Source organism: Myotis lucifugus, unplaced genomic scaffold, assembly GCF_000147115.1.
Source record: "Myotis lucifugus unplaced genomic scaffold, Myoluc2.0 scaffold_6, whole genome shotgun sequence".
NCBI lineage: Eukaryota > Metazoa > Chordata > Mammalia > Chiroptera > Vespertilionidae > Myotis > Myotis lucifugus.
Genome location: NW_005871054.1, coordinates 7,360,214 through 7,373,668, shown reverse-complemented (window position 1 = coordinate 7,373,668; position 13,455 = coordinate 7,360,214). Strand labels below are relative to the sequence as shown.

General features: G+C 50.9%; 1 protein-coding gene across 2 annotated transcripts in view; it reads left to right on the top strand.

Moving 5' to 3' along the window:
* EML6 (echinoderm microtubule associated protein like 6) overlaps positions 1–13,089 on the top strand; it is a 187,420-nt gene extending 174,331 nt beyond the window's left edge. For both annotated transcript variants that reach the window (XM_023746778.1, XM_023746785.1), the window contains 10 exons: positions 3,447–3,655; positions 4,440–4,597; positions 5,245–5,359; positions 5,887–6,075; positions 7,384–7,556; positions 7,982–8,144; positions 9,688–9,791; positions 10,618–10,771; positions 11,148–11,248; positions 12,886–13,089. In XM_023746778.1, coding sequence (XP_023602546.1) covers positions 3,447–3,655; positions 4,440–4,597; positions 5,245–5,359; positions 5,887–6,075; positions 7,384–7,556; positions 7,982–8,144; positions 9,688–9,791; positions 10,618–10,771; positions 11,148–11,248; positions 12,886–12,910 — 1,391 coding nt within the window. In that variant the 3' untranslated portion in view covers positions 12,911–13,089. The remainder of the gene's footprint in view (positions 1–3,446; positions 3,656–4,439; positions 4,598–5,244; positions 5,360–5,886; positions 6,076–7,383; positions 7,557–7,981; positions 8,145–9,687; positions 9,792–10,617; positions 10,772–11,147; positions 11,249–12,885) is intronic.
* The last annotated feature ends 366 nt before the right edge of the window (positions 13,090–13,455 follow it).

Below are 13,455 nucleotides of genomic sequence, written 5' to 3'. Positions count from 1 at the left end.
CCTCCTCCCTTTCTATCCTACCGACTTCTGACCCAACCTTCCTCCTCCTCAGCGTTCCTTCTGGCGGCTCCTGGATTCTGTAGCAGCCTCTGCACCTCGGTTCTTTTACATTTTAACTTTTTTGAAATGGGGATTCATCTTATAATCAAGGTTCACATTTAATTTAGCCATTTAGTTTTCCTTCTTTCTTTCTTTCCTTTTCCTCTCCCCCTCCCCGCCCCCCCCCCCCCCCCCACACACACACACAACGGGAGAGGCTGCTACTAAAGCTGTGCAATTTTCCAAGCATGTTCTCAGGCTGGCAAAAGCAGGTCTAATTAGTTAGGACGTTAATGAGGTCTGTCTCCAGCCAGGCAGCCCGTATCTGGGGCGCATGAAGCCAGGCACGCACAGGGGGGCACATCTCCAGTCGAGGCTTCTGGAGTCCCATTATCTCAGCCTCTTCCCATGGGAGGGGCTGTGGCCGGGGGCTATGAAGAGAGGAGCACAGCCAGAGGAGCATCCCAATCCCTCCTGAGCCCCCACGTGAGGAAACGAGGCTGGGACCTGCAGATGTTTATGAGAAGACTCAACCATCACATTCCCTCCATTTCCCATTTTCTTATTCATTCATACTAGAGGGCTGATGCATGAAGATTCGTGCAATAATAGGCCTTCCTTCCCCTGGCTGCTTGCACCGCCTTCACTCTGGCCAGAGCCGCCTTTCCGCCTCTCGCCTTGTGTCAATTTGCATATTCCCTCCTTATTGACTGTGGGCACGCCATCTTCGTTGCGAAGTTACGGTCAATTTGCATATTCTGTCTTTATTAGATAAGATACTGTGTCCAAACGGCCCCATCCTCTGGACCTTGGGGATGCAGGTTCATTCCTCATAATGTTGTGGCCAGCTGATTAAATAGACGAATGAGTCAATTTCCATCCTCTGCTTGAACACTTTCAAGGATGTGGCCCTTGTCACTTCCCAAGGCAGCCACTTCCTCTCAGAAAGCTCCACTAAGCCCTTTCCTCTGTGAGGTCGTAAGTTGCTGCGAAATGCCTTTCTTCTGCAAGACTGACTCTACACTCTGCGGTAGCCAAGTCCAAGTCTATTCCTCATGCCTAGAAAGAAAGTTACATCTGCCCCTATACACAGTCCTGGCTTTTTCAGCTCCGGCTCGCTCTCCTCACTCCCCTGTCTGTCCCCAGCACAGACTCTTGCTCACTGGGCCCCTTCTGACCTGCAGAGGGAGAATCAGTGGAGCCAGGACTTTTAAACAAGCTCCCAGGAACAGGAGAGGCCTTCTCTTTGGTAACTTGCTCCCATTGTTTTTGCTGGAACCAGCACTTGGGTCTCTACAGAGGCTCTGAGCCAGAGATAATATTGAAGGACCTCTCACCAACCACCAGCTCTTCTGAGCTGATTGCGGAAGGTTTTTCCTTCACTTAAGTCTTGCTTACAGATAAAGTGTTTTCCCAGAGGTTTATGTACATTTTTGTGATCATTAGGGAGCATATAATTCATTCCTTATTTGTTAAATAATTTGTGGAACTCTTGGCGGGGTGTGTGTGTGTGTATGAGAGAGAGAGAGAGAGAGAGAGAGAGAGAGAGAGAGAGAGAGAGAGAGAGAGAGAGAGAGAGAATGAATATACAAAGTAAAGTAGAGGAAAAAATGAGCTTATTATATGAACTGCGTGTTGTCAGCTCCTAGATGCTTGTAAGAAATTTGCTCTGAGCGACCTAGAAGCCAGTGCCCAGAGGGAGGCAGGCATCGCCACAATAGAAGTGTGCGTGAGATCACCAGGAAAAAACAAACAGTGGCTTAGAGGAAAGGTGTATCTTACTGTTGTTTCATTTTGCATTTCCCCCGTGACTCCTGAGCTCTTCCTTTTCCCATCACTTTTGACTGCCTGTATATTGCTTCTTCTGTTCTTTATGGATTCTTAATGTTAAGTCTTGGTCTCATAAGTTTTGCAGTGTTTTTCTCCCACTCTGTTGTTTGTCTTGTAACTTATTTTATAGTATCCTTGGGTACCGTTTGGGCCCAAGGTAGATAGGGGGTATTACAGGAAGTTAGCATTTCTTCTGCAGAGAGAGAATTACTGCTGGTGGTGAGAGGTAACCTGTGGGCCTCCCCTTCCCTGGGAGACCATTCCTATAGGGAGTGTCTGCAGGCTGGCCTCGGTCCACCGTGCTGGAGAGCCATTATACAAACAAATAGGTGAGTGTAAGTGACCAGGAAGAGGGGAAGAAAAAATACATGTGAGTGAATAACAGGGAGAGGAGGTAAGAGGAAATTGGAACTAAAACATTCAGAGTAAGTGTAAAGAACAATAAAGGAAAGATAATAGAAGTTCAAAATAAAAGTTAAAAACTCAAGGGCTGATGGGACAAAAATAGATGAGGTTTAAAATAAGGGCTAAAAGACTAGAAGCCAAGAGATTTTAAAAGGAGCCAAAAGAGTGATGATGATGATAATAATTGTCGCTTACAGAACACTCACTGCATCAAGACTGTTCTCAAGGGCTTCGCTTATCTCCATCCTTTAAATCTGCACACTTTCAAAAATGGGCACTATTACCCTCGGTTTACAGGTGAGGAAACTGGGCACAGAGAGGCTAAATAACTGTCCAAAGTTCTGCCAATTAGTGGTGGCATTGGGATTTGATCAAGACAAAGGTTAAGTAAAACCCAGGAGGAAAAAAGAAAAACTCAAGAGACAAGTAAAAAACATAAATAAATGGAATTGAGGATAAAACTAGTAATTAAATGTAAAAGGTAAAGGAATGTAAACCTAAAAACCATAAAGAAAAGGGACCTTTGCCCTCGCCGGTTTGGCTCACTGGATAGAGCGTCGGCCTGGGGACTGAAGAGTCCCGGGTTCGATTCTGGTCAAGGGCATGTACCAAGGGCAGCTGATTGATGCTTCTCTCTCATTGATGTTTCTAACTCTCTATCCCTCTTCCTTCCTCTGTAAAAAATCAATAAAATATATTTTTTTAAAAAAAGAAAAGAAAAAAAAGGGACCTTTAAAAATAAAATAAAAGCAGAGAGTCTTGGCGAGAGGCTGTCTGAGAGAACGTGAGTCTCGGCGACACTCGGGGAGGGTCCCTCTTCCTGTGGGGGTGAACCTTGGTGACGATGAGGGACAGGGATGCCCCTAAGCCGTTTTGCCCTTTTCTCTGGAAGCTTCCACCTCCCAGGCTGTCCTTTCCTGCTGTGTTCACAGGTGCCTGGACGTGGCTGTGGGGGTGGAGTCAGGGATTGTGTTAGCAGCCCCTGCTGTTCTGGAAATTTCCCTGACACAGCCTCTCTTTCCCACGGTGTCTGACGAGGGCAGGGGGCAGTTAGAGAAGAAAGGACACTGCAGGGTGCCCGGGTTTGCTGGGATGGAGAGCCCCCCTGACCTGCAGCGCCAGCCTGGCCGGGGCTCAGCAGGGCCCCTCACTGGACTCTCTCATCCACGCAGGGGCCAAGGTCGCCAGCCGAGGGGGTCACCTGGAGCGCATATTCGTGGTGGAATTTCGCCCGGATTCGGACACGCAGTTTGTGTCTGTTGGGGTCAAACACATGAAGTTCTGGACCCTGGCAGGCAGCGCCCTCCTGTATAAGAAAGGGGTCATCGGGTCCATGGAGGCTGCCAAGATGCAGACGATGCTCTCCGTGGCCTTCGGTGCTGTGAGTCCCAGCAGAGCTTCCCGAGGGGCCCTGAGCCCCTGGGCATGGAGTGGGGGGCGAGGGGCCGGGGAGTGGAGAAGGAATATGGCCAAGAAGCTGCAAACAAGAAAGCTGTTTCCACAAGATCAGCTTTATTGGCATTTTGCCATCGCTGTTCCCTTTCCTTAGCACCGATGGGTGGGCAGAAGGTTCATGATTCCAGAGGCAGACGGGCTTGGAAGCCTGTGGGGCCTGGGTTAGACAGCCGCAGAGGAGGTGGGTTCGTTTCTACCACCGAGAGCATCCCTTTTCAGCCCTTGTGCACCACAAATTCCCCCAACTGGCATCCTTAAGTGGGCTGTAGGGTGCCCTCAGCCAACTGGCACGATCCCCTGGGGACATCCTGGGACACAGCCCACGGGCCCTCCAGCTGTGGGTGTGCCCACCTCCTGGATGAGCCAGGAGAGCGTGCTCTCAGGTGGAGCCCCGCCCGCCGCCCCGTCCCCTTGGCCTTGCTCGCAGAATGGAAGTTCACTCCATGCAGAGCCGTGCTCCGTGGGGAAGCCAAGCCCCACAGTAACTCATAGACTGACTTTCAGGCCAGGTGATGTATCATGTGCTTCCCGTGACTGCCTGCAAACTCCTTTGCCTTTTCTTAGCCCAGAAGGTCAGATCCAGGGCATGTTTCCACTTCTCCGCTCGGGTTCCTAACCGAGGAGCAGGTGTCTCTGGAGGGGAAGGGGGGGGGGTGGCTGTGAGGGCTGCTGTGCCTGTCCTGGTGTGGACGGTGTCCCTTTGTTTGCAGAACAACCTCACGTTCACGGGTGCCATCAATGGAGACGTCTACGTGTGGAAGGACCACTTCCTCATCCGGCTGGTGGCCAAGGCTCACACGGGGCCCGTCTTCACCATGTACACGACCCTTCGGGACGGACTCATCGTGACCGGCGGCAAAGAGCGGCCGTAAGCCAGAGCTCCTCTGGGAACACATGTTTAGTTGAGTTGAGTTTTGTTTTGGGAAGAGACTGAGAGAAGCATCTACAATTTGGAGAAAATGCAGATTTTCGTTCTCCTATCTTTGCTGCATCAGGGAGATCAGTCTGCCGTCTCTCCAAGGGTCACCGCCTCTGGAAGGGAGGCTGCTGAACGGTGGCTTAACAACCTAACAACCCGAGCGGTGTTCTCGCACAGACCCGCGTGGCTTTGCTGTGCATAAAGGGTCCCTCTCGGTAGCTCTGAGGGAGAAGAGATGAAGGAGAAGTGAGAATGGAGAGAGAGGTTCCAGTGGGGACAGGAAAGTTGTGAAAATGAAGCAGAAAAACGGGAGAAACACGAACACTATGTTTGACTTAATGAAAAGTTTGATTTTCTAGATTACAATGCTCTTTCCTTCCAAGATCATGGCATTGGAAGGCATTTTAGGAAATCTTCTCATTCAAGGGGTTGTGCTGGCCCGTCACCAGGGCCTAAGGGAGGGCCAGCCTGGAGGGTCCGTCCTCCTGGGCTCTGGTGGAGTGACCATAAGGAGGTGCCAGGGAGAGAGGGCAGTGAGGGTCACGGGAGGTCTGAGGACAGGGCCTGACATGCTGAGTTCCTCTTGATCTTTATAGGACCAAAGAAGGAGGTGCTGTGAAACTGTGGGACCAGGAGATGAGGCGCTGCCGAGCCTTCCAGCTGGAGACGGGGCAGCTGGTGGAGTGTGTGCGCTCCGTGTGCCGCGGCAAAGTGAGCCGGCTGGTCTCTGCTGGGGCCGGGAGGAGGGGCGGGGTCCAAGTGAGAGTTAGCTCAGCACCTTCCAGTTAAACAGTGGAAACGAGAAGCAACCTGCATTTATTTGGCATCAAAAAACTGCGATTTGGGGAGCACACATTGAGGCAGAACCAGATAGTGTCCTGATTTCGGGGTGAAAGCAAGGGGTTTTTATGAGAAAAGACAAAGGAATAATTACGTGAGAAGAAGAAAGAACTGTTGGTGCTAACAAGCTGAGCTACTCTTCGCTGTACATGAGGGGTTACTGGTTTTGTCTTAGGACAGAAAGTCCATATCGCAGTCCTTGTGAGAATGCCCACTTTCCTGCTGGCCTCACAAACAGTTGTTTGTAAAACAGTGTTGGTTTTAGTCCAGCCCCGAGGTCTGGCCCAGTCAACCACCATGCTGCTGGCTCTATGAATTTGACTACTACTCCAGGTAGTCCATAGGGGTGGGATGGTACAGTATTTGTCCTTTTTCTAATAGTGTTTTGATTACAACAGGGAAAAATTCTAGTGGGGACCAAAGATGGAGAAATCATTGAAGTTGGTGAGAAAAATGCTGCTTCCAACATCCTGATTGACGGACACATGGAGGGCGAGATCTGGGGCCTGGCCACACACCCGTCCAAGGACATCTTCATCTCTGCCAGCAACGACGGCACAGCCCGCATCTGGGACCTGGCTGACAAGGTGAGGGGCCCAGTCTGCCAGGCTCCAGTGCCCACGTGTGGGCCTTGCAGAGTAGTGAGGAGGGGTCGGGCCAGGGAGTGGGTGGGGGATGGGGCCGAATATGAGATCAGTAATTTGGTTAGCCTAATAACAAGTCCCATTCACACACACTCAGTCTTTTAGCTGTATATCTGCCTACAAATATTTATTCATAGTAGGAATAATCTAAGTGAGAATGATTATTCTCTTGTCATGAAAGAACCCACAAAACCTAAACATAAATAAGTAAATAAATAACGGAGATGAGAAATCATCTTCCCTGGACAAGAAGATTAAAAATGATATCAAATGTCAAATGTTCCCAAATGGAACATTTCAATCAAAATCCCCACAAAGCTTCTCTTAGAGTTTGGAACAAACAAAATATTATAAAATGATTTTTAAAAAATTCATCTGGAGTAAAAATCCAAAATAGCAAAGAATAGTCTCAGGTGGGGGAGGGGGGGAGGTAATGTTACCAAGCCTTGTCTAATATTAAAACAATTACTTAAGTCTCTAATAATTAAAATACTTGGTTTCATTACAAAGTGGCTAGTAATGAAATAAGTTTGAGTCCTGTCTTCAGTGCACCGACCAGAGAACAGACACGCAGGAGCCTAAGCGTGGCCGTCACCTCATCAGCTCACAGTGCTTGCGATGCTGATGGTAACAGCATCTATCACTTACTACCTACTCCGTACCAGGTGCTTCATGCACCCTATTACTCATGCTTACAGTAACCTTGCAAGATCAATATTAATATCACTTGTTTTTCTAACGGGAAACTGGAGAAGTCACTAACCTGAACACACCCAGCTAGTGAGAGCCACGATTCAGGATCTGAACTAACAGGTGCTATGTCGCAAACTCACCTGAACAATAGTAGTCAGCCATCTGCGGCTGGAGGGTCAAGGTCGGCCTGCTGCCTGTTGCTACAAATTAAGTCCCGCTTTCGTTAATGTGGCGTCTGGGGCTGCCTTTGTGTTACAACAGCAGCGTTGAATGGGTGTGAGAGACCACGTGGACCCCAAAGCCTAATATACTTACTTCCAAACCATTTACAGAGAAAGTTTGCCAGCGCCCCTGCCCTAAAGCAGGTCATCTCTCAAGCTGTTCTAATCAAAACTTACTGCCCACCTAGCGACTCAGGGACAGAAGCTAGAAGCAAGCGCTTTGAAGGCCCACATGGTAGCAGAGGCAGCCTGGCTGCTCCGGCCTGGGGGCAGGATGTCCCCTGGGGACCAGCCAGGCAGCCAAGGGCTCGGGTGCTATTACTTTGCATCAATGCAGAAGCTGCTGAACAAGGTGAACCTGGGCCACGCAGCCAGGTGTGCAGCCTACAGCCCTGACGGGGAGATGGTGGCCATTGGCATGAAGAATGGAGAGTTTGTCATCTTGCTGGTGAACAGCCTGAAAGTTTGGGGGAAAAAACGAGACCGGAAATCTGCTATCCAAGATATCAGGTACATAGCAGGTGGTCGGGGCAGGGGGGAGAAGGCAGGCATTCTCCTTCCCAGGGCTCCCCTTCCAGAAGGGCCATGGCCGGGATGAAGAACTCAGTCGGAAGAAGGTCCCTCTCCACAAGCCCCCTGTGAAAGGACACCCTCTCACACATGCGTTCTTAGACGTGTCTTTACTAAGTTCCACAAGAGTGGTGACAACTTCCTGCAAAATGCCATTCTAAGAAAGGCTGCATGCACGCATTCCCTTGCCTCCTTGGGGTTTGATGCAGAGAAATTGTTGAATTCCATAGAACGTGGGAGAAGCTAAGCACCTGTGAGTTATGAAGTGAGATCTCCCTGCCATTGAGTCAGGGAAGGCGGGTCCCAGAGCGACCTCCCGCCTGACCGGCCCCTCAGTGACCGTGCTCTGGGATGTCTTTCTCTAGGATCAGCCCAGACAGCAGATTCTTGGCCGTTGGTTCTTCTGAACACACCGTGGACTTCTATGACCTCATGCAGGGCACCAGCCTGAATCGCATCGGCTACTGCAAGGACATCCCGAGCTTTGTCATCCAGATGGACTTTTCTGCGGATGGCAGATACATCCAGGTTTGCTTCCGCTTTACTGGTGCCTGGGGCAACCGATAGTAACAGTAATAACAACAGCGGCTGATATTCACCGAGAGCTTCCTGGGTTCCGGCCTGTGCGCTGATTTATTCTTCACAGGCGCTGCGTTAGGTTCTGTTACTTCTCCCCTGTCCTATTAGAGAAGTTAAGCAGGTTGAAGAAATAGGATTTAAAGTAGTAGAGTTTCTCTTCAGTAAGAAAAGCAGGAAACACAAGCCCTAATCACCTGTGACCCTCCTCTCACCGCCTCGCCTTCAAAGCTTCCTAGTTTCTAGTTCTCAGGGACCCCCGCCCCCAAGCCTGTGTCACTTCTTATGCGTATTCATTTACATTCCAAACCCTATTGGGTCGTGTGGCCCCTCCACACTGGGACCTGGACTCCAGATCGTGGGCCAGCAGTGAGCACTCATCACGGGGTTCCGGGGGAACCGGCCAGCGGGAGGGGAGAGAGAGGGGTCCCACCTTTAAAACTTACAGTGGAAGACAGAACCATCTTCCCAGCACTCTGAACAAAGGCAGTGCGTTTGAGAGCTGACCTGGAGTTGGCTATTCATTGTGACAGGAGAGAGGACACGTTCATCATCAAATAGTTAATAACCCAGGCACCGTGGTCAGCTTTCGATGGACAGAATGGTCCTGGTCCCTGCTGTCCTGGAGCTTGCCTTGTCATGGAGAGGACGAGCACTAACCAGATCATCACAGGATGGAATCACACACACAGAATGGAAGGAGTGACTGTGTGCTGAGCAGGGCAGGGTGCCGTGGGAGCATTTAACGGGGGCTGGATTTAGATCCACTTCCTTTCTGCGAAAGTGGTATTTAGGCTGAGATCTGGAGGAGGAGTTGGAGTCAGCCAGCAAAGCGGGCCGGGAGCACTGTTCCATCTGTGGGAAGGCCCCGAGGAGGCAGATCTCCGCTCACCGGACGGCAGGAAAATCGGGGGAGGCTGGGCTGCAAGCACCCTGCAGGGGGAGAGGGCCGGGTGCAGGCAGCAGCCACTTTCTGGGAATTGATCCGTTTCTCCTGGAAGGCCCCCGGAGAAGCAGGGGTCGGTCCTAGGTGCTTCAGCAGTCACCCACAGCCGCTGCTGTCCACGAGAACACGGGTCTTACTTCCGGGCAAAGGACCTCGGTTCTGTGAGAATGGGTTTCCCAAACTTGAGTGAGCGTCAGAGGGACCTGGAGGCTTTGTTGAAAACAGACCCAGGCCCACCCCCAGAGTGTTTGATTCGGCAGGACGGGTGCGGCCCAAGCCTGGGCATTTCTATCCAGTTTCCAGGTGATCCTGCTGCTGCTGGGCAGGAACCACCGCCTCAGGTCTTTGGAAAATAGTGGGGAATGGATGGAAAAGTGCCCTGCTCACGTGAACTTCGCCGGGGGCTGACCACACCTGAACCTGGGTTTTGTGACAAGTCCTGGGCTTGCAGAGGCGGGGCTACTGTTCTGGGAAGCAGCACACCAAACGGGGAGGAGTCCTTTGGACTCGAAAAGAGGTCGATGGTCATGGTTTCCTCCCACGCTGCAGGTGTCCACAGGAGCCTACAAGCGCCAGGTGCACGAGGTCCCCCTGGGGAAGCAGGTAACGGAAGCCATGGTCATCGAGAAGATCACCTGGGCCTCCTGGACAAGGTGACTGGAGGGAAAGGTCACAAGGGAGTCTCTCCCCCAGGCTCAGCCTCCAAGTGTGTGTGTGGCTGGGATCTGAAGCAGCTCAGAGACAGAGCTACCCTTTCTTTGGGGAGTGGGGGCAGGAGGCTCTTGGTACCTGTTTGGGCCACTGGACTGGATCCGACCTGGGCCTTGACATGCAAAGTCCCTCTTTTTGTGTAATCCATCTTACAAATCCCCAGTCCCATCCAGCAAGAAAAGGGAAACCATCTCTCTTTTTTGAAATCCTCACCCAGGACATGCTTTTATTGTTTTTTAGGGAGGGAGGGAGGGAAAGAGGAAAGGAGAGAAAAACATCAACGAGAGTGAAACTTCAATTTGCCTCTCGCACATGCCCTGACTGGGAATCAAACCCACGACCTTTCAGTGTACGCTCCAACCAACTGGGCCACACGGTCCCGGGCCCATTTCCCAGTTCTTGACTAGGCCCTTAATCACCAAGAGGAAATGGTAATCTGGAACTGCCCGTTAGCTTGATAAGAAACGAGGCCAATTTAAGGAAAAGGAGCCATCATCCTGTGAGCTTGAAGGAATCCCCCTCTCAAACACACACATACTCAGGACCGTAGGGAAGAGGGAGAGAATCAAAGAGGAGGTAACTTCTCTTTTGGGGGTGAAAGGGACCCAGGCAGAACAGTACGAGCTGGGGTGAAGATGCCAGAGGAGCCACACGGACCCCCCTGAATTCTGTAAACTACCCCTCCGCCCCTTGTCCCTAAGGATGTCTGAGTGCACGAAGCCTTCTCACCAACCTCCTTCTTTCTAACGTCTCTTCCTTTTTGAACAGCATTCTGGGAGACGAAGTCATTGGCATCTGGCCGCGGAATGCAGACAAGGCTGACGTTAACTGCGCATGTGTGACCCATGCTGGCCTGAACATTGTCACAGGAGATGACTTTGGGCTGGTGAAGCTCTTTGATTTCCCATGCACAGAGAAATTTGTGAGTCTGCCATAGAGTAACCTGCCCGCACTGCCTCCATGCTCTGTGCACTGTGCCGGAGATAGGAGATAGCGGCCACATCGACATGGCCATCTGGAATCTAGAACAAGAGGCATCTTGTTCCAGCCCTGCGGAAGTTGGGGAACCCCTAACCTGAAGCTGGGAGAAGGGAGGGTGGGGGTGGGCAAAATGGCCATGAGGCAAGAACAAGACAGGAAAACCTGTGAGAGGCTGGCTAACAGGTGTCCCACCAAATGGGACTCTCCGGAGTGAAGGAAGGTTCTGGGAAGAGGGGACTTAAGTCTGTCAAGGGAAGTGGCTGTGGTTCCTGGGAGGAGGAGGGTTGCTCAGTGTCTCTGCCCACTTTTGCTCACAGGCCAAACATAAGCGCTACTTTGGTCACTCGGCTCACGTGACGAACATCCGTTTCTCCCACGACGACAAATATGTGGTCAGCACTGGAGGAGACGACTGCAGGTAGGTACCCGCCCGATTCATCCGGCTGATAGCCCAGCCGGCTCTGCACTCTCTCCCCTGCTGCACCTCAGGCTTCCTGGGAGTCAGGCCCTCCCAGGGGAATGGGGAGGAGCTGAGGGGGTAGGAAATGGGACATTCAGCGAGTCCTCATGAAGACAGGATTTTCCAAGTATAAGGTATTTAGTGTCTGGTGACCCCCAACCTAAATCTTGATGGGACTATGTGAGCATGGTGAGAAGCCTAGGGTGTGTGATCAATCCTCTGAGCACTGCTGGATGGAGGGACAGGTGGGTGAGAGGCCGATTGTAGTAGGAGCTCTTGGGTAGTCCATAGTGTCATTACCTATAACCAGGTTAGGTTGACCTTGATCCGTAGGTCTTTTAACTCTAAGCTCCAATTGATCACCATAATTCTTAAGATCGATGATTAGCCACAACCAAAAGAGGTTTAAAAACAGTAATATTGAGCCTCGGCCACCCTGAGAAACAAGCAGGGCAAGTGTTACTCAATGTTGCACAAGAGATCAGATGAGGGGCGCACCCTTTGGGCCCGGTGCTAGTTAGCAGCAGAACCTCCACCAGCTGTTTGGACCTTGAGCCAGGGCTGCTTTTGGCCTTCATGGCAATGGGCACACTGTTCTGTGAGCTGTGACTGGGCTTCCAGGTTTTTCGGAAGCACCCCTACCAGCCTGCTCTAGAGATGGCATTAGCCTCCTCTGCATCTGGGGCAGCATCTTCCGTCCCTCCACCCAGGCCAGCGCCTGTCTGGTGTGGGGGGGGCCAGGGCGAGATCATCTAAGTCACTCCTCTTCTCACTGTTGAAGGGCTTTACTGTAACACTGGGCAAAACTCTTTAGGGGGTGAACAGTGGGGGATGAAGAAGAAATGCATGCATTCCAGATATTTTTTAAGTGGTCCGAGTGAGGTTGTGGACAAGGCACCATAGAGAATTTCAACTCACTTCCTACCGAAAAGCGTTGTTTAGAAAATGGCCCCAAAGAAAGCTTTCTGAGGACCTGCCTGGGAGCACCCACCTCCCGTCTGCTGTGCCAACTGCTCCCGGCACTTAGAGCCCTTGAGATAGTACTGACAGCAGCTCTGGTGGAGGGTAAACACCCATTCAAAGCAGCACCAAGCAGCAACGGCCAAACCGTAAACAAGCCAGAAATAGGAGACAGAAGAGAATCGGTCACCCAGGGCAGGAGATGTGAGTGACTTTCGATTGCTATGAAAGGCTTAGCAGTAACCTTTAAGATGCAAGGCCCTGAGGCCGTTGTAGCCAGGGGGGCATGCTGTGATCCCTGGCTCGGTGCTGAACACTAGAAGGGCTCTCCTACTCAAGTGGAGCTGATAAGGCCTTTCAACAGTAACAAGAGAGATAGTGTGAAGTCAAATTGCCAAAAGTCCTCATGTTCAGCACAGTCTGGCTGCTGAAAGAGCCAGAAAAAAAACCCATAATTTTTTTTAAAAGCGATCTTTAATTGGTGGCAAGATCCCAGGTTCACGGTTTTTGTTCCCGAAACTGACATGCTCTGCATCACCTGCGCTGGACTCGGGAGCCCCTGGCAAGATGGTTTTTCTCACTTGATAAAGTATGATGTCCACCAGGCACAACGGCTGTTTGCTCTGCCTTTTCAGTATATTTGTGTGGCGATGTCTGTAAAGGCCAGAAACCTCTCCCTTTATTGCTGCTGCTGCTCCCACCCAGCACCTGCAGAGGCAGCGACGAGGCGCCTCCTCGCCACCAGAGGCTGGGCAACGCCTCCAACGCTGCAGGCGCACAAGCTCCGCCAGAGAAGTGGTAAGACTGCACTCGGGGTCTCCAAAACCGAGATGCCAAGAAGGAAGGTCAGTTCTAACATGTTAAAGACTGCTTGCCTCTGTTTCTGAGACTAAAAACTCTATGTACTAACAACACTGACAAAACATCCTGACAATGTAGCCCACTGACAAAATTGAAAGCCTCAGTTACCCTAACCAATATGTAGCTTTTAATTTGCATCAAACCTTTTGCAAAAGATGTTTTATTATGTTTCTATATTCTTTAAAAGTTGTTCATTTTTTACAAGTAAGTTAAGACAGCTTAAGGTAGATGGACCGAAGTCCTAGAACTATCGATAGCCTCTGTTCTCCACATTTAGCTTTCAAAACCAAATGAGCCATGTATAAACGAGTTGAGAAACTTAATTTTTTAACGTTTCGTTTGCA